Source organism: Ylistrum balloti, unplaced genomic scaffold, assembly GCF_031769215.1.
Source record: "Ylistrum balloti isolate Yb309-2 unplaced genomic scaffold, AGI_CSIRO_Ybal_v1 Utg370292, whole genome shotgun sequence".
Taxonomy (NCBI): domain Eukaryota; kingdom Metazoa; phylum Mollusca; class Bivalvia; order Pectinida; family Pectinidae; genus Ylistrum; species Ylistrum balloti.
Window position 1 is genome coordinate 137,677 of NW_026782221.1, and position 20,678 is coordinate 158,354.

General features: G+C 34.1%; 1 protein-coding gene across 1 annotated transcript; it reads right to left on the reverse strand.

Moving 5' to 3' along the window:
* Window positions 1-14,047: 14,047 nt before the first annotated feature.
* Window positions 14,048-20,042, reverse strand: LOC132552994 (cytochrome c oxidase subunit 5A, mitochondrial-like). Its single transcript, XM_060217199.1, has 5 exons — window positions 19,902-20,042; window positions 17,965-18,146; window positions 16,396-16,500; window positions 14,654-14,802; window positions 14,048-14,215 (listed from the first exon to the last, which is right to left on the reverse strand). Exons 1-5 carry the CDS (start codon window positions 19,987-19,989, stop codon window positions 14,200-14,202), a joined length of 540 nt encoding a protein of 179 aa, XP_060073182.1. The 5' UTR covers window positions 19,990-20,042; the 3' UTR covers window positions 14,048-14,199.
* Window positions 20,043-20,678: the final 636 nt, after the last annotated feature.

Sequence of the window (20,678 nt, forward strand, 5' to 3'; positions counted from 1 at the left end):
AACCCAGACACAATAAAGATCTGTTTTATCATTCATTTACATTTCAGTTCTATGTATATCAAACAATGACATAGCAAGTAGGTCAAATATATATCTTTATAACTTACCACTTAGCTATCTTTACTATTAATTGATGCTTCCATAGATTTTATTAAAAACAAAGTCAAATGATTTTGAATTAATGACTGGATAGTAATATAATTTTTTTTTTAAAAAAATCCAGTCTCGTTTTTGTTTTTTTCTTACGCAAACAGACAATGACGGATAAGGCTGATATCAAAATGTTATGTTATGTTCACTGTACGTTTATGGGAATCTTTGTTTTGCTGTTATTGTTTGCGGAATTTACAGCTCTTTAATAGAACACTTTCAGGTTAGTACTTGATTTCTCACCAATTAGACGTAAAGCTAAACTGAATAGGATCAGAACATTGTCGTCTTGTGTGCAGTGTATATAGGCGAGCTACTGAATTATTTATATGGAATCATTATTGGGTCTGAATAAACGGGCATGCACCACCATCGTTAAAACTCTATTTTCTTGACATTATGAATTCCTGGTTGCCGATCATTTAAATTTCCTTTTTGCTTGTATGGATATCAACTATAGGTATAATCGTATCCCCGCCAAGTTTTTATCCATGGCCTTAGCGCTGACTGGGCACCGTATTTAAAAGTCATTAGTCACCAACTAAATGGTGTGTTAAACTCTGGTAAGCGATTTGGTAGCGCCGTTTGGATTTGGCCAATGATGCTACAAGAAAACGTCTGGATTGCAAAACATTCATTTCTGATAAATTGCATGGTAAATTTCCTAGTAGAAAAAAGAAACACTGTATTTGAAAGAGATTTGTGCAGTGAGCCTTAAATATATTTCAAACAGACAGGAAAATGAAAGATTACCATCCAGCGTTTTGTCAATAACGCGATCATGGAGATTGATTTGTCCGAAGCAGTCGAATTTTTATCATTTACATTGCTATTCACACCTTACTGAAGTTACAATATTGTATATAATATTTCCATAGTTGAAAATAAATAGTATCAAGGAAAGAAAACAGGAATCTTTTTTCGTTTATAATGAGCGATACATGTTAAATATATCCTCAATATCATTTGATAAGAGCAAATTCATGATAATATTATACGTGTGTTAATATGTATGTACACTTTTTGTTGTTTTCGTTTTTTTGTTTTTTATTTATTTTTTTTTCTACTTTTTGAATTTTTTGTTTGTTTGTTTTGATTTTCTTAATAATGATTTTACAAGCGGTAAAACAATACAATATTATTATATTATTACATGATATTACTAAATTGGTTATTTCCAAATATGTTGTATATTTCCATAATCGTGACAAACATATTTTTAAAAATGAAATTATTTCTGAATTGTGACACAATATTCTGCAGGTAATCAAACAGTGTTTTGTTTTTATAAGTACATTTTATAAATCACTTCTTGTTACATTATTCAAATCCTGTTATACGCCGAAATAGGGACATGTTACATTGGTGATAACGACACGTTATTACAAGAAACTGTTCCTTACAAAACAAGGTATAGATATATAGTGTATTGATAAGTATATATCAGATAGTTGAGTAAACACTGATAGAAATATCTTAAAACCCGACACTTCATAATACACAATTATATGAAAAGTGGGGTATGTTTGGACTGATGTGGCGTTGTGTGTCATCTGAGGAGCGAAAATGCCACAACACACCATGTAACAGTAGAAGATGAGAACATTTACCTATAGATTAATCATTTACTTATACCTGGGTCGTCTATAACAAGAACCCAACATATATTTATCGCATAATCAGGCTGTTATCTAGTGAATTCTACCAGATAACATTTTTGCGTAGGTCACAAATCTAATATTCTGTAGGGGGCGTTTTGCATTGGTGTAGACAATGACATTTTCATTAATTAACAAATGACATAACCAAATTGCTACGTTAACTGAATTGTGCCTTTCACGGTTTTTTAATGTAAACCCTGTCAAAATGTGACTATTTTCCAATTCTGTGCTATATTTTGTAACATTGTTTAATACTGGAAATTGCGAAGAAGAAGTACATAAACTTATTTATTTCTTAATTTTTGTGTGGGTGATTAGGATAGGCCCTTAGAATTACTAACGAAACAGCGTCTAATTCCAAAAATTATTGAAATGTGTTATTTCTTGTGTGTTTTGATTGCAGAAGAGAAAATGTCTGCTAGTCTGCGTAAGTCCGCGAGGTTTGCTGTAACCCTGCAGACTACGTTTCAGAAAAAAACACTGTATTTAACCTTTTTGTTTTAAATAATTGAATATTGAAAATTATCATTTTTTTTCTTACCATAGAGTTGATTTCTATCCCCATCGAAATTTTAGCATTTGTACATTGAAGCAGAAGACACTTATACTTCCGGAACACCTGGTCTTATTCTTATGCTTTTCCATGATACTCTGTAAATATCTTTCTTTTGTTCACGTTTTGCCCTAGTTTATGGAATTTGAGTTTTGATGATGATTATGTTGACATGTACTTTCTTGGATTTTTAAACCAATTTTTATTCCCATTGCCTGCTAGATTTCAATTCTGTAGACCTAAGAATCATTATGAGTTCAATAAGGACTAAACAACTGTACTATTTATGTTGAAAGATGCTATTCACTTCCACTACGTTTTTGCGCAATACATTACTTTTGAAAGTAATATCTATGAAATAATATTTTGAAAGCCATACAGGTGTCGTATATTAAATAGGTACTCTGTTACTACACAACTAGATACCAGTGAAACTAGTATTAAATAAGGCTGATCCTTAAAGTGTTAAATAGTGGTAGTGGCTTTAATGTTTAACGTCTTAGGTGCAATACTAAAAAGCATATGAATGTGGACAAAATGATTGGATATTCTAGGTTGTAGCTCGTGTAGTCAAACCTCAGTCGATGTGTACGTCGTAAATAGGTAGTGCAGGATATCACAATATGTCGTCCATTAGAAATGCGTTTGTGCTGTTTTATGTGTTTATTTCAAAATAAATTAAAGTAAAAAGAAATGAGAATTAATCAGAATCATTTTAGGAGATTTATTTTTTCGACTACAGTTGCTGTAAGAATTTTTTTTTTCTTTTTTTTTTTTAAATTTTAAATTGATGTTCCATCCTCATGGTTAGATAATCTGGACTATGTCATGATTCTCTCTCCTATTCGTCCAAAGAAATCCCCGGAAGTTAGAGCTTTAGGATCGGAATATTACATGCATTTGGGTGTAGGCTAGCCATGTGGTAGAGGGTTATCCTGTTGAAATATCTGTTGAGTTTATTGTAAAAAGGAATATAACGCAGTGTTATATAGCACGTCAGCATGAAATTACCCTAAGAAAAGACTTCAAAATATTTGCAATCCTTCACCATAATGTGATCATTCCACCGGAAAAATATCGAAACTTATTGGTGAAGCAAAATCATCAAGAAAATATTAACATGGTATAAAAATCACAATTCAAACTCAAATATTATAAAACTAAGTCAAAATATGAACAAAAGAAAGATTTACCCGCAGACTCCTGAAAATGTACAAGTAGAATAAGATCAGGTGTTCCAGAATAGTAAGCGTCTTCTGCTTCACCGACAACACCCGTAATGTAAACCTTCATCAAACCAAGTAAGTAATGTCACGTTCTCTCAAATGAGAACAAGGTAAACAACAACGGAACCAACACGCAAACTCACGAGCATCAAATACGTCCAGCTTCATGTCGCTCACAGAAATAGAATATTTCTCAATGAGATCACTATGGCGACCATAAAACTTAATTTTCATCAACCTGTATCTTTTGAACCCTTGTGTTACGAAGTTAGATACCTAAGTTCATCCAAGAGCAATAATGTTGCGCTCAAAGTCGCCTAATGGAATGAGTGTGTAGCCTTTGAGTCTACCGTCGTCCTGTTAGCCATTAGCTTACATACTGCAGTCGTAGACTGCATACACGCTGTCAATTACGCCCTCGAATACTTTTACTTTATGATTTTCCTTACCGTTTTCGTGACAGATTTCATATAAGTTTGAAAGTTCCATTGCCCGATTCTGTCGACGCGTTGTCATATATTGACGTCGCTTCACTGACGGCTTGAAACCTTCCAAGTAGCATGGAGCATTCCATGACTAACACCTGGTCTTTTTGTCTTGTGTATGTTTTCGGGAGTCTCCGTTAAAATCTGTCTTCTGTCCATATTTTGCCCTACCCTAATTAAATTTGAGTTTGTATTATGACTATGTTGCGAAGTAGGTATTTTCTTGGGTTTTTTTAAAACATTTTTTTTAAGGAATTAAAATTCAACGTTCTGAATATTCATTACACTCATCTTTCGATATTATGGTTTAAACTATTTACAATTAAAAGGGTATAATTATGCTTCCTTAGATTTGGAACTTTATTAAAAGTGAAGTGGCTAGGTCGGTATTAATGGTAGTTTTCAGTCTAATTCAAATTAATAATGATCAACCTTGTTACGGATATATCGAGCAAGAGACAAAACATCCACTATTTAAAGAAGAATTTTCTTATTTTGCCTGTCGCTGATTAAAAAGCTAACTCATGCATCGTCGTTATACATTCGAGATCACTTGTGTAATCAAGACATTGTAATTTACATCAATACAACTGAAGCGCTCATTGGCAAAGTTAATATTTGTTTGCATCCGAATTCCATTGTAATCTTACAGGATCTAATTCAAATAAGCATGTGACACCTCTATCATGTATTAATCCCCGAGACGAGCGTCAACAAAAATCGCTTTCCTCGTGTAAACACCATCACAACATTAAGACGGAATGCCATGTACAGAAGAAGCTGACGTGATCCCTGGCTAAATCTAGAGTAATCCGAATAATGGTGCACTCCATCACAAACAAAGGACTCATTCATTGTCAGATTCATCACTAGTTTTCATTCTAACGCCTGTGGAGCTGTAAACACCATATTGAAGCAACGTTAAAACAGCATTTTGGACAATTCTTGTAATAAAGTTATCGATTTTCAAGATATTTCCTTTCAGTTCTGTTCGATTTAAAACTTATTGTTTTCTTATATATCATACTGTATCACTATACTGAAACTCTCTTGTCTGTTAAAAAATTCCTTTCTGGTGATGACTTTCTGACACTTGACACATGCAATCACAGGCTCATTACCAACCGTTTTCATTGATAATGAAACTTGTTTCACGATAACTCCAAACTTGGTTGTTTAGTTGTAGAAATATGGGAAAGTAATTTTTTATAAACTCGTTAAACGTTTGATATTGTCTCTCGATTGATTCAGACATTTAGCTTTGTGCCGTCGATTTCATCTAAATATTAAAAAAAACATTTTATCATTACAGGGCTTCGTCACTTTACTTAATGATCCAATGTCACACTGCTAGTAAATAAGGAAGTTTTACCTAGACATGAATCAATGGCACAAAAACATCAACAAGGAGAATAAGCGTATGTGGTGTGAAAGGGTAGGCTCCCTCTGCTTATTTGACACCCTTCCCTTCCAAGAAAAAGACTAGAAGCATGAATACCGCAACGACGACGTTATATAGTATTATAATTACATATCTAATTGGACATGAAATAAGTACTGAAACCAAGAAAATTGAAGAAAAGGTACCAAAACAAGGAACCTCTAGTCCCAACCTGTATCGATTCCTCGACCGCATGTGGACTCTTTTCCATCGGAAAGTCCCAGGTGAATTATTGGACAAAAGACACACAAGTAATTCAGGTATAGAGTCAGATACAGTAGAGCCAAACAATGACTAAAACTGCATCATACATCTGTTTTGTCTTTTAAGGTCTCGTAACTGACGCTAAGGGCTTAAATTTTGAAGCCTAAAAGGCGACCGAGGAAAATGATCGAAAGAAAAGTCAACATTTATATTGGAAGGTGTACGTTGTATATTTTAGTTATACTATAAATAATTCTATATTTTTATATTCAAGGGTATTATTCACCTGTGTTACTCATAAATCATTGATTCCCTGCAGTCGTAGATTGGCTGATTGATATGTTGGGAGCCGTGAATCGAAGAAATTAATCAGAGATATTCTTTTCAGCTCTGCTATTTCCTGACAATTAAAGGTTGTGTACACGAAGACTGGTGTCATTTGATCAGTTTATATCGAAGAGGTAACACTCTAAACGTAAACAAGGCAAGTGTAAAATGGACAAAATCGCTGAAAGAGCAGTGATTCAATATTTGCATAAGAAAGGTATAGTACCTAAGGATATCCATACTAATATAGCAGCAACACTAGGGAATGATGCCCCTTCATATGTTACCGTGAAGAAGCGGAATTTAAGCGTGGCGTGGCCTTCGGGATGACGCTTGTCCTGGAAGGCCTGTCACTGGTGAAACCCCAAAAATGGTCAATAAAGTCCAGGATATTGTTTTTGCTGGCAGTGAGTTACAGATAAACATATAGACGGTACAGAATGGATTTCACAGGAAAGAGTACATTCAATTCTTACGAACGATCTCGCAATCAGAAGATGATGGTACTCAGGATGGTAGATTATCTGCAAAGGGGACAACCAATCAATGGTACATATCATACATCAATTCTTAGGCAGTTAAGAGAAAGTAAACTCGGTAAAGGTATGTTCTTCCACCAGGACAATTTCCCTGTATTTCATGTTCGTCATTGCCATGGCTGCATTAGCAATTTTGATTTTGAATTGATTGAACATCCGCCTTATTCACCACATTTTCGTCTATTTCCATAATTGAAAAAAGGCCATTTCCTGTACCAATTTTCGGTCAGATGATGACCTCATACATGCGGTGAGGGACTTTCTGAACGTTCGAGAAAATGACTTCTTTAAAAGTGGCATTCAGGACCTCAAACATGGCTGGTAAATGTGTATCGATACTGAAGGGGATTATGTTGAAAAATAATGCGATATGTCCGCCAAAAGTCAAGCCTTTAAACAAGAGGTTCACAACTTATCAATTTTTTTAACATTGTAAATATATGGAGGTTAATATATCAATACCCACAGAGAAAAGGAAAGTGGACTGTTTAACAAATAACGTTACCTCTATCTCAGAGTCTGGTTATAATGCATTTAGTGTTGTTTTGTAATTTTATATAGTATGTAGATAAGGTAAACTTAGATTTCAATGATATTCAATAGTATTCTCTTCTTATCAACAGCTGAAATACAAGTATGTATGATATGATAATCACCACGACCAAAATGACAGATGTTCTTTACAAACATTGGTAATTGAGAGGTCATATAGCCTTGTGTGGGAGTGATAGGGAGCTTAAAATAGTGTATCTTTTATATAATTTTTAATGTGTGGGTCTGGGGGCGATGTAAATATCTAAAATTGATTGTCTGTGAGTGGGTGGTTTGTTTTTCTCAAGTCTTAAATTGAGTCATAAGCTGTCCTTATTTAGTTTCCACTCGTCTATAGTATATATTTTATTGTTATGTAAATGATAGCCGTAGTTACATTGTAACAATCCGGATTTGCCAATTAAGGAATAAAGCTTACGTGTAAAAGAATTCTTCAAATCAACATTCATAAAATCAAATGGGAAATTTTCTAAATTGATAATACATAAGTGATGTTCTATATGTATATGCAGATTAATATAAAGGAACTTAAAAAACAGAACATCAAAATCACTGCTAGTGTTACGATAAAAAAGAAATATCCTATTATTACGCCAGTAATAAAAACAGGTTGTAGCGCAGAAATATTTACACGTACACCCAAATCAATGCTTTCACCATATAACACAGCGTACCCGCTCTCCGTCCTGGTAGTGAAAGTTACAGTTAATAGGAGCGACGGAATTAAGATCAATTGTAATAATATTGGGATTATAGTAACTGTTAATGGAAGTTGGATGTTGCTTCAGGGTATGGTTTCCGTCCTCTATAAAAGCAATCAAAATTTGTCTCAAAAGACATACGATCAATTTGTTATATATAAATACATGGCGGGCTCGGCAAGCTATCGTTTCTCAATTTCTGTCAATATTTGGCTTGTTCGGAAATATTTTATTATGCATTTTTACCCCGCTGGATCCATCGATTTGCTATAAGATCGGATACATTTATTGCAATTTTATTCAGATTATCCAATCCGGTGTATTCGAAGTCCATCAGAAAATAGATTGTAATTAATGGATTGGAAGTGAACTCTAAACCAATACGTTGATATGGAAGGACAGAACACGTCGGATTAAGCGGAGGAATTATCACCCAACAATTGTCCGGGAGAGTATCACCCTGGTTGTGTTGTATGTTATTGCATGGAGTCCGGAACACAGCCTATGTGAGTTCCGCGTGTTGTTTACCTAGCGTTGTGGGCCAGTCTGAAAACATCGATGTCAGGTCATGCTGAGGATGTAGCGACAACGTTGTGGGTAGCTTTGTGTCGACAAGGTCTTCATCGCATCTTGTTAAAGGAAAAATCACAGGAAGGAAACAGCGAGGGAAGTTATTGACAAAATTCAGATTAATTTAGATCCCCATTCAAATAGATTATAACGAGTAGAAGTTTACGTCATCATTTCAATTACCGCTTTTCATTACTGTGCCATAAAGAATACTTTTATGTCAAATGTGCAAATATCTATCGTGGTATTAAAATAGTTTTATTGATATTGCTTAAAAAGCGGAGACATTCAGCCTGTGAACAGTTATTGATGTTTACAGTACACTGCGTTCAATAAGATAGAATTTTAATTCCTGCAATGCTTGATCATACGATAAATAACAGGTAGATAAAATGCATGGAACCCCGTCATCAACTCCCATTTGATGATGATACTTAGATAAAAAAAATAGTCTTAAAAGAGAATTTATTGATATGATGATAAGGTATGCAAAGGAAAACCAAAAATCAACGAAAGAAAGTTTTATTAAAATATATTCTCATATTTTAACCGGTAAATGTCATTGCAACAAAGGTGAAAGGTATTTTCGTATTAAAACCAGTACTGGGGGAGTGATCGAGAGGCAAGTATTAAATAGGGTTGAACTAAACTTCCGATTGACATCGTGAGCACATTGAGATAAAAGTCGGCATTATGTTCATACGTTTATCTGAATTCCTATCTGGGTTCTTACTTTGACAACACGACATCATTTTTTATTTGACTTAACTTATTTACCATGCTGACGTCGTCGATGAAACAAAAAATTCTAACCTTTCTAGACCATCTGGACTTATAACTGCTTTACATAACAGAGGGTTAAAAGGTATATCTTTCTTTTGTTTCACCGTCTTTCTAATTAATTGTTTCAATTTTTAAACGTAACAGTGCAAAAGCGAATACAATTTGACAATGCATTTATATATTTTATTATTATCATTTTTATTAATATTTATCTTGTATATTCATTTACTCATTTATTTTGAATAACATATACTTTATATTCATTCACTCCGCTTATGGTAAAGGTATACTGTGTATTATAGTGAAAATTATGTTGTTCTACATACATGTACGTTTTTGTTCTTTCTATCCTCCCATACCTCCTATTTAGTCAAACTATTTGATTAAATGTACATTTTTACTAGACAATTTATTTCAGAAATTAAAGAAATATTAAGCGTAGATGTATGCCAATTGTACAAATTAAAAACAATTACAATTATTGTAGGCGTGGTGGTATATCTACCAGCTGTGCCACATTTTTCATTCATTTTTCATATACTCAACTAATGTTCAGTTTCATGATAATTTATAATCACAAGTGTTTTCTGCATTTGTTAGTAAACCGGTGTGTGTTATGGAGATACTGTGATACAGAGTGTATGTGATGGTATGTAAGGATGAGCGTGTGTGTCCTTACACTGATTTGTAAGTAGCTTCTAGTTATATGACTAGCTATGGCTCTTTCAAATTGTATTTTTCTTCATTTTCTGTTGTAATTTTTCTACTGCTATAGCCACTCACGGAAAGAATCATATTGGCTCTGTCTGCTGTTCAATACATCTCTGCCAATAAGATTTGATGACATGAAACAAGAAATTAACTGACAATGACAACCACAAATGGAAATCAAGGACACGACGATTTTTCATATATGTATTATGAAACAAACGGGCATTTCTCCGCCAAGCTGTGTTGATTTCAACTTGCATTTAGTGAATTTTCCATTTCTGGATAGCAATAACTCTTCTTAATCAACCTATGCTACTTACATGTCGCAGTTGATTCGATATTCAATGGCTTGTTCTTAATCACGGTTTTCGTGGAGGATATCGATAACCGAGAGATAAATTCGCAACACAGTGTTTTGGGAGATGCAAGTTAATGAATATTATAGTGAAATCTTATAGCAGACATAACAGTCGATCTCATTTATTCTATTTCCTTGTGCGCAGTGAAGTTTGACTTGTCTTATACTCATTAGTATGCCTGATGGTTCCGTTGATGCTAACCTTATTCTCATATTGACCAAGATCTTCGCTGAAGTGGAAGACACTTACCCGTTTGGAACGTCTAGTCTTTTTTCTTCAGTGCTTCTTCAGCTGTATCCATGCAAATCTTGCTGTTGTTAATGTGTGCCCTACTTTCATCGAATTTCAGTTTGAATTGACCGTTGAGATATATGTTTTGTTTTGTCATACCATTGTCTGTAACCTTTAACCATTACTTTTATCCTGGTACTGCTGTGTAAACGATATTTGTGTGATCAGTTTGAGCATTGGTAACGCACCCTCCTTCTAGACGATCAGGGTTAGATCACCTGATCAGAAATGAAAAGTATTGTGGTTCACGTGCTCAATCGCGTGAGTTTTCTCCGGATACTCGTGTATCTTTCCACAGTAAGACATGCAATATAGTTATAGCTATAAGCTTGTTTCGAAATCGTTGTAACATAAAACAGCGGATATTGCACTAGTTTCAATGTAAGATTGTAAAATGGAATTTATTAAACAATTTACGAGTTTAACAAATTCAATATTACATCGGCAAGAACGTAAGATTATATTTATCAAACATATTTCGTAATTGTGAAAACTTTAAATCAATTTAATTATCAGAAAGACGCTGTTTTTTCACTAGAGACAATCATGTGACGTCATTTCATTTCAGATTCACCTAAAAATATGTTACTAGTCTTATAAGTACGTGGAGCACATTACCAGGTCAATGAAGGCATGAATTGTTTTCGTCGGAAATAGTTTAAAAAATCAAGAATTGATGTTTAAACCTGTGATTAAGAATAACAATTTATCATAATTATATCAACAGGTTTGAAGCATTTCAAAAAAATATTCCAAAAATTGTAAAGTGAGCTTTGATGTAAATAAAGCAAGACCACGTACATGCCGAATAGGAAGGTTGTGTGATGCGCACTTGTTATAATTAGTAGACTCCCAGCATCTCTGGTTGTAAGACGCAGGGGAACGGTACTAGCTTACGGCTATTCATAACCAATGATCAAGAAAATGTCTTGATAATTTCTTTTTGAACCAAGTATATCGACTTTTACTACTTCATTCATGTAATAATTAAACATTATACTAGAACAAACATTGTAAGTCTATCAAGTATGTACACGGGACATGAAACTTTCTGGACCGCGTGATAATACAAGAGAGGCAACTCGTGGTATAACACGCAGAATCAACACAACCAACAGGTTTCAGTGATATTTTTTATGACTACAATGTCATCTTAATCAGACAAATGACCTATACGAAGCATACTTGCACTGACAGTTGACCGGCTTTTTCAGCTGAACTATAATCATGTGTATCTCAAGGTAGAAAATAGTGCTTCATAGTGCTACTTGGTGCATGGTAGGACCATTATAAAAGAGTACACAAAATGGTACATGTCACCATGTATTGTCGTCGAATCGGCTGTGCTTTGTTTGAAAGTCTGTAAAAGTAAACAGGGATTTGAGCCAATGTCGTGGTGGTGCTAGGTGTAGATCAGGGTGTTCCAGATATCCCTTGCTTGGATACCACCCGGTATGCAGGGCGATTGAGGAATAGGGACTAGCAACGCAAGTATCAATGGCAACAAGCTCAGGATAAGTAGGTAGTAGGTTTACCAATCTTGTCGACCAGTTTCACCCGAACTGTGTGGGCTTCATCAGGACAACAAATGTATGCAATTTCCCGCTAAAGTACTAAAATGTGGGCACGTTACATTATGACATACACAATAAGGTAACGTATGTAACCTTCCATTACATTCAATAGTTTTCATAACGGTTGATACACTGTAAAAGATATGCGACAGTGGCTCCCCCCGTCCCTGTTTAGTAACGGCCCGCTGCAATGTACTAAAATGGCCTCCTTGACCAGCTGCCTGAAAATGCTGTTTACACTGTCGACTATTTTCTTCCTCAGTGTACCAACAGGTACGTGCAAAAATGTGTTCGTCTTGGCCGCGAATGGTAGTCAGAATTGCTCTCTTTAAATATATATATATATATAAAACCACGAGTTGTTGAGGAAATTAAATGGAAATACTTCATTTACAACATTTAATTGCTTCGACAGATATATACAAGTTAGAAAAATTATTTGTTCTTTCCGTCGATGTATGATTTATAACTATCGCCTCGTTGTAAACTATATAAAACATTGCCTGAATACCAACCCTTGCAGGAGTCGCGAGAATTTGGGCATTTTTACATAGGGGTGAATTCTGACTATCGTCTGATTGGTATATAATCACAACCTTTAGCTTCGGACTAGTGCAATAAAGTATTCAATCAAAAAGGTGTCATGTTTCAGTTGGAAATGGAAGTACAAAGAATTCAACAACATCAAATTTCCATTCAAATTTCTTTCAAAATAAAGATACTATCGTCAGTACTTCTGGTTTGTTCACATGTCAAATGTGTTTGTGGATAGAGCTCTTGATGTAAGCAGGCAAGGTCCTTGTACCAATACTCTGAATTTCCATTCTTAAATCATCTCCTAAATTTATAGTTTTACTGAGTGACTAAAATTTTCTTTTAATGAGTAACCATGATTTTTTTTTAATATTTAGCCTGGGAACTAAGCAGGCCACCTTTAACTGTTAGTATGGTTTCTGGTCTCATATTCTGGAGTTGACCCAACTCCATCAATGGCCGTATTAAAATCCTGAAAGAAATGTATATGTCTTGTAAGAACGGGCCACAAGTTATCCTCTGTAATGTCTTGGTACTAAACAGCATTGATGTTTCCTTCTTACTGGCATCATACTTCCTACACCCTCCCAGCAGATGCAACTCCATATCATGGCTACATCTAGGCTTGAGAAGTCCTCTGCTTGACGAGTTGGAGTATCCAGCCTAACTCCCCTTTCTTCAAATTTGAACTCTTTTATCGTATCCATTTATGATTTTACTCCCTTATGAGTAAATTACAGGCTTGCAGTCCTACTGCCCACATCTCCCTTTCTTTTCTCATTAATATTTGCCATAATACCAGAAAGTGAACATGTTTCATATTCCTTTCCAATTCATCAACCAAGCTTTTATTTAAACAATATGATGATGATGTTTTTCCTTTTCCACATTAATTCATATTTATATATTTACATTTAAGTGTGCTTTTGACTGGCTTCTACAGTGTAGGATTTATTCCAGTAAAATATTTACTGCACATATCACTAAGTTTGACAAACAGTTACCACAGAAAAAAAAGCAGATTGATTCAAAAAGTATATTATTCATAGTCTAATTTGATCCTAAACCATGAATCCTCGGAATTTCAGTACATTTTTCTGGAATAAGCCTGAATATTAACAATAACCTGCAAACATCATTTCTGAAGTATAATTGAAAGGTCCAGTTTTCATTTTGTTCAATTTATTTCCAAACAGTCAAACTCCAAACAACTGTAATTAATACATCACAAGACATCTATATAATGGAATACAACTATTGAAAATTGTTGGATGTTGTATTTATATTTGTGCTGGTAATTTAATTTAAGTTCTTGCAACTGTTTCATTTCCTTCTAAGTGTTATGGTTCATTCAATAATTTTTAATCAGAAAGAAAAACAAAACACTTTGAAATCTTAACTTATAATCATATCTTGTTAACACAGTCACAAACTTTTACAAACTTCTGATTCTGTACTTGGTAAGTCCTATTCTGTGCAGTGACTTTCTCTATACATCAAATGTCACATTAACAGATAAACTCCTATCTTCTTTTGCATCACCACTGGAATTTCCTAAAACAAAAGAGGAAACAAGCTCAAACATCTGTGTTAGAAGAAACCTATAAAGTGCCTTTTGTAAGAATGAACCAATGAGAAGCATTTAGATATTTAGAGGAGTGAATGATATTTTCCTAAGGTTCCATGTAGTTTTTGCTTTCATGAAATACTACAAAGTTATTGTGTGAAACTTTCTTCTGTCTCATATTTTTGTCAATGAGTGAAAACACTTGCGCTAAAGAAAGATACTAAAATTGATACACATTTTAATGCATCTAATGGGTGAAAATGAACTCTTTTTTTATCAGAGGTCGAAAAGACCTTGGATGATTATTTTTCTGTATCCAGTAATAGCTCATCAGTAGAGATATATTTAGTGATATCTATAACAAGCAAGATGATATGTGAAAAGTTGGGTATAATTTTCTAACTAAATATCCTGAACACACTTACCTAGCCCACATGTAGTCAGGATTCTCTGACACAAGCTCGGGCTCAGTGTATCCCATCTCCTCCAAGGTACTGATACTCAGCTTTGTCAATGTTGGCTGAATCTCTTGAGAAATGTAATCCCACAGTATAGGGTTTGCTTTAGACTTGTACTGAAATCAGACAGAAAAATGCTAAATTTCCTGTTACTGCGCTGAGAAAACAGTTGATGAAGCAACATAAGCTCTTAGTTTGTATACATAAGATACTGATTCTTCTATTATTTTCTGGTGACTAAACCATAATGGCAGGCAGCAATCTTGTTAAGGAACAACAATACTAATGGACAGAACAATATACACCTGTTCTATGGCGGAAGAGAAATGTATTATTACATCAAAATCAATACAAATATTGAAATAAAATATCAAAATTATCTGATCAAATTGCCACTGAGAAAACACAATTTCATGTTATAGTGATTTCAAAACAATGTCTAACAAGTTAAAAAAAATTAAAGAGCAATGGGCAATAACTATTCCAAAACTTGTCGGAGAGTCAAAAGGGAAAGGTAGAAAAGAGTGTTATGTGTTTTGATAAAACATATAAAGTCTTAAAGACATTGGTTGAAAACAAGAAGAAATTCATAGATAATACTGAAATGCTAAATGTTAAAAATGGTTTTAAAAAAAACACAAAAAAAACACACCCAAATACAGAAAAGAAACAAAAATACAAAGGGCAAAAATATTGAATACATGGTAGATAAAATATAGGGCAATAACTCGTCCTTAAAATCTTGAAATTTCAACCTGCAGTAAAACAATTAGTCATAATGATTAAGATTAAGGATACCAAATCTGAAATATCACTTGAAAAATGAAAGTTTACCATGTGGACAGACCATACTACACTATTAATAAGTTTGTTTTGGGTATAAAAAAAATCCCTTGTAAATTCTGATATAAGTGATAATTTCCACTGTCAAAAATAGTAATTACAGTACCAATTATAAAACAGGATAATATCACACTTGTGTCACAATGTTTTGATGAAGATCTTGTGTATTGCAATACAGATAACAGCACTTTCTTTTTTCTCTGTATCACTTTTTGGCAACTTTGACAGAAATGACTTTTTCATCAACTGCTAATATTCAAAGTTAAGATAGGAATTATTTGGGATTTACATTCTTTAAAACCAAGAAAACTGGAACAGTTTACATAAAAAAGACCCAAGAAAATATGACAAGTTCAAATCTTATGATAATTTGACATTGCAATGAAAATTTGCAGTGCATTTCACCAGTTTAGCAGAATAATATATTGTATGTTACATTGTGATCAATGTATCACAACATCTATCAGTATCAAGTGATTAAACAGTTTTAGATTACATACCAGATATTACCAGAATACAGGATTATAATAAACTAGGTGTTTCTCATTTTTAGGTATACAAGATTATAATAAACTAGGTGTTTCTCATTTTTAGGTATACAAGATTATAATAAACTAGGTGTTTCTCATTTTTAGGTATACAAGATTATAATAAACTAGGTGTTTCTCATTTTTAGGTATACAAGATTATAATAAACTAGGTGTTTCCCATTTTTAGGTATACAAGATTATAATAAGCTAGATATTTCCTGATACAGGAATGAGATTATAATAAATATGTTGTTCTATTACTTCACTTCAGAAACGGTATGTAGATGTAATATTTGACATTAAGAATGATCACAAATTCAAAATTTTTGTACAAACCCTGACTGATTCCATAAACCTAATAGCTAAACTGTGGTCATTGACTCGTCGACAAGCTTCCAGTCCGGCAATAACTGTTGAGGGCAATGGAACCCTGTCTTGTGTCTACAAACATAAAAAAAATGCAAGTTATATAATGTTTAATCCTTTATATGCATGTAGGGGGTAAGGGAGGTAAATAAACAAGAGGTCGGTGGGCCTAGACAATCATCGGACTAAAACCACCCATAAAAGATACACACACGTTCCAACAAAAATTCAACTCAACGGCAGAAGTAGAACTGGAGAAGAAGCTTAAATTTGGTTTTCCCAAGATGGCAGACATGACAGTCATATTGGATTTCAAACTAGCTTAAAAAATATTAAAACACTTGGACAGGATCATCGAAGAATCATTTCAGCCAAGTTTTGAGCTGTAGCTGGGAAGAAGTTTAAAATTAGACCTGTTGTAAACTCCATGATAATGCAATCATATTACAAAATGCATGCCATGTCATGTTGTAAGTTTTGACAAAGTCGAAAAATAACAACACTCTGTTTGCTTTCTTTCATAAATATATCTCCACCAATTTTCAGTTCAAGTTTAAAATGGGTTTTTTAATGCCATTAGCCATATTAGATTTCAGACAGACAAAGATAACGAGTGGCCCAAGAGGCCTGCATCAGTCAACCAGTATTTCATATTCATGAAAAAAGATTCTGTGTTAATATCAAATGTACTGACATATACAACTTTGGCATTCAAAATTGGCATATCCAATTGATTTAAACTGATTTCCGCTACAAATAACTTTAACTAAACAGTGTAGTAATGACATCGATTAAAGTAAATGCCATTTGTTTGACCTTAATTCACTTGTCCACCAAATGTCAAGCTTCTAGGACTTTTGATATTCCAGAAGAAATCTTTTATTGTATGTTTTGTTGACTTTCAATATGGGTCAACATCAACTCTTTTTGAAGCCTTTGTCTGGTTCCATCCCAGGAACCCATTAGCCAAATCCCACGCTTCTGCATCATTTGGTAAGTCAGAAGGAGTTGTTGAAAGTTTTTGATACATTTTTAATATATGTGACCCAAGTGACCTTGAATAAGCGTCAAGGTCATTTTTTTTTGAGACATTATTGGGCTTTCTTCTAGGAATCTGTGCTTTTTGGTTAGCCAAAAGAAATTGTTTTAAGGTTTTAACATATTTTACTCCTGCGACCTTGAACATGGGTCAAGGTAATTTCTTTTGAAATCTTAGTCTGGCTTCATCCTAGCAACCCATCAATCAAGACATTTGGTCTGCTGGTTATTAAAGAGAAGTTGTTTAAATGGTAAAGTTGATGCTTGCTGGTCGGATGGACAGACAATTGATGCCGCCAGGGCATAAACTCACTTAAGTTTGTCCTTTTGGGCCTTGTGAGCTAACAACTGATGGTTAAGACTATCTCTGGACAATTTCAAACAAGTTTGAGCTCATTCCCACCAGTGGACAAAAAAATCACAAGTCACCCTGACCCTTCTGATCAAAGACAAAAATTCTCCATCTACTCCGATTGTGATATATATGTACAAGTAACTTACATGCATGTCATTGATGACATCTTCAACCTCCCAGATATCAGAGGCAATTGCAAATCGCTTCAGATAACGTAATTCTATAGCATCATCAGGATCTATGTCGGCAGCCTTCTGGGATGCTGATGCGATCTTTTCAGCTTCAGCTTTCCTGTCAGTCTCACTTACAACATTTGTGCAGTATGAAGCTATGAAACGATAAGAAGAACAATAACATGAAAAAATAAAAACCATTCTCACAAATGTCGTCACTTTGGTCTTTCATCACTGTCACCAGCCTATATTTTAAGACACTGACCATGTCTTATCTTAATATGTTATATATGTGATAGCTTTTCATGGTTTCACTGCATAAAATTTTTTTTTTTGGGGGGGGGGGGAGGGGAGGGGAAAAGGGGGCTAAGGACATTTATTAGTGTCAACTGATATTGTGCATAATTGAATGAAAAAACATACCCTGCAACAATGAATGAATCAATTAAAACAGAAAATATAAATGACTGCTTTTATAGGGTCTCAATATTTTGCCATTCGAATAAAAAAATAATGTATTACTGATATTATTTCCACAGTTCGTAATAAACTGTCAGCAAATTTTCCCCATTCCCAAAACACCTGTCAAAAGTCCCTAAGGACATGATCATTTGTAGTCCAAAAGAGACCCAAGCATCTGTGATTTCTGTTTTGTCTTAGTTGCTGTTGATAGTTAAGATTCCTCGCTACATAAAAATGGCAAATTCAAGCAACCTTGGCATGGGTTGGTATTCAGACACTCTTTTATATTAAGTTTACAGCAGCATTTTTTGTTGTAAATATGTTTTAAAGTAAAGTTGTTTGGAAAAAGTTTGAAACACTTGATTTACAACATTTAATAGATTTAAAACATTTAACTATATATCATATTACTTGCATGAATGCAAACTCTTGCAGGAGTCGCTAGTATTTGGCATTTTTATACTGGGAGGAATTCTGATTATTGACCATTACCAAGATTGAAGACAAAAATAAAATTGCTAACAGATTGCCAGAACCCTACAGACTAGGTTATACACTGCATACTAGATATTCTTAATGAGATATGATGATGCTCATTTGTTAACATTTGCCATACATATAGCCAGATTTTACTCTATAGCAAACAAGACTCCTTTACCAGTTTGGAGAATAAGACAAAGTTACATATAACATGTAAACTGGCCTATTCTACACCACTCGGTTATTGATTAGTTACTAAAAATAGCTGAAATCACTTTAAACTTAGCTTTTTAAATGTTTTGTCTAAGTCACATTTATTTAGCCATGAAACATCATACAAATGCTAAAATTAAATTTATCTGCATGTAGAAAAGTACTGAAAACAGATGCAGTGCTTCCGACTTGTATGATCTATGTTATGACAGTACATTTACTGTGGCGACGACTGTTACATCAAGTTGCTAAGTAGCCAGCACTTTCAGTAAACATCTTCTAGTAAAAAATATTTACTTAATCATAAATTAATGCGGCTATTAATAATATATTGCAAAAGTTTCAGTTAAAACGACTTTGGCTATTTAGAGTATCAAATCCATAGTCTAATTGGCGTATGTTTAATAGGCATGTATGTATAATAGGCCAGTTTGCATATTATAAGCAAATGTAATGTTTTCCCCGACCTGTTAACCCGATCATGGTCACGTATACCAAATTTTAAAAGTCACAATGTCTACGTATTGCATTGACGCGACCATTTCATCCAATCGATTATAGCTGATCTGATAACATAGTACGTCTGACAAAATGAATACTGGTCCCAAAGTGACCTACAGCTATGTCCAGTCATTTGACCAACTGACATGAGAGCCCACATTTTCTGAAAGTGGGGGGATGGGGGTTGACAGTCAATTTCTATAATGTTGAGGAAAATTAAAATAAATATTAAACCGCGTCCACGAATATATTACCAGCAGGGTTTATCTTCCTTGGTTGTACTGTTGTTCGAAGTGCCGGGACCACAGCTCTGGTCAATCTATGTGTAAACTGCCGTAACATCTTAGATCCTGACCGGTGCGACCTTGCAGTTTGCTGCTTACCCACAATTCATTAGGAATCGAGGTCAACCAATATGTTTAATCGTACGGGAATTGCGGCGACATTTTCCAAGCGCCTTTCTGATAGGGGTATATAGGAAACTAAAATTGAAGCCGGTCCGAGCCCATGCTCAACAGAAACCGACAATTTTTTTCGTACGGTGGAATTTTAAAGAAAAATAACTAACTATGAGTAAACTGAGCACATAAATTCTTTTAAATGCAAGAAAATTTCTTCGAGTAGAGATAAGAAGGTTTATAGCTTCTTGATCAAACTCTAAAAGTATATATAAACTTTATTTTAAGTGGCTATTACTGTGCCAGGTATACATGAAATACAGAATTCTTGTTTTCAAAAATGGTGCCACATCACGTCATACGTTATGCAAGGATCGGGTTCTTTACTACCAGCAGAAAAAAAATTATTTTCAAATATCTACAAGAATATAATGAATACATGTCTGCCTTGCATGTGGTCGGCCCATAGTGGAAATCAAGAACATAGTCGGCAGACTCGACCCAATCAACTTCTGTCTTTTGTGACATTTTATTTTGATATAAAAACCAAACCTGTTTTTCCGATTTATATAGTTTCATAGAGGTTAACAGATTTCCGAAAAATGCAACACTTGGTTTCGAGAGAAGCAGGTT

What these genes read in the sequence shown, in the direction of transcription:
- LOC132552994 (XM_060217199.1), bottom strand. Translation starts at nt 19,989, where the DNA reads ATGTTACGGCAGTTTACACATAGATTGACCAGAGCTGTGGTCCCGGCA. An exon ending in AAGGAAGATAAACCCTGCTG is followed by an intron (nt 18,147 to 19,901) that starts GTAATATATTCG and finishes ATCGTTTCATAG; the next exon opens with CTTCATACTGCACAAATGTT. An exon ending in ATGTCATCAATGACATGCAT is followed by an intron (nt 16,501 to 17,964) that starts GTAAGTTACTTG and finishes TTATGTTTGTAG; the next exon opens with ACACAAGACAGGGTTCCATT.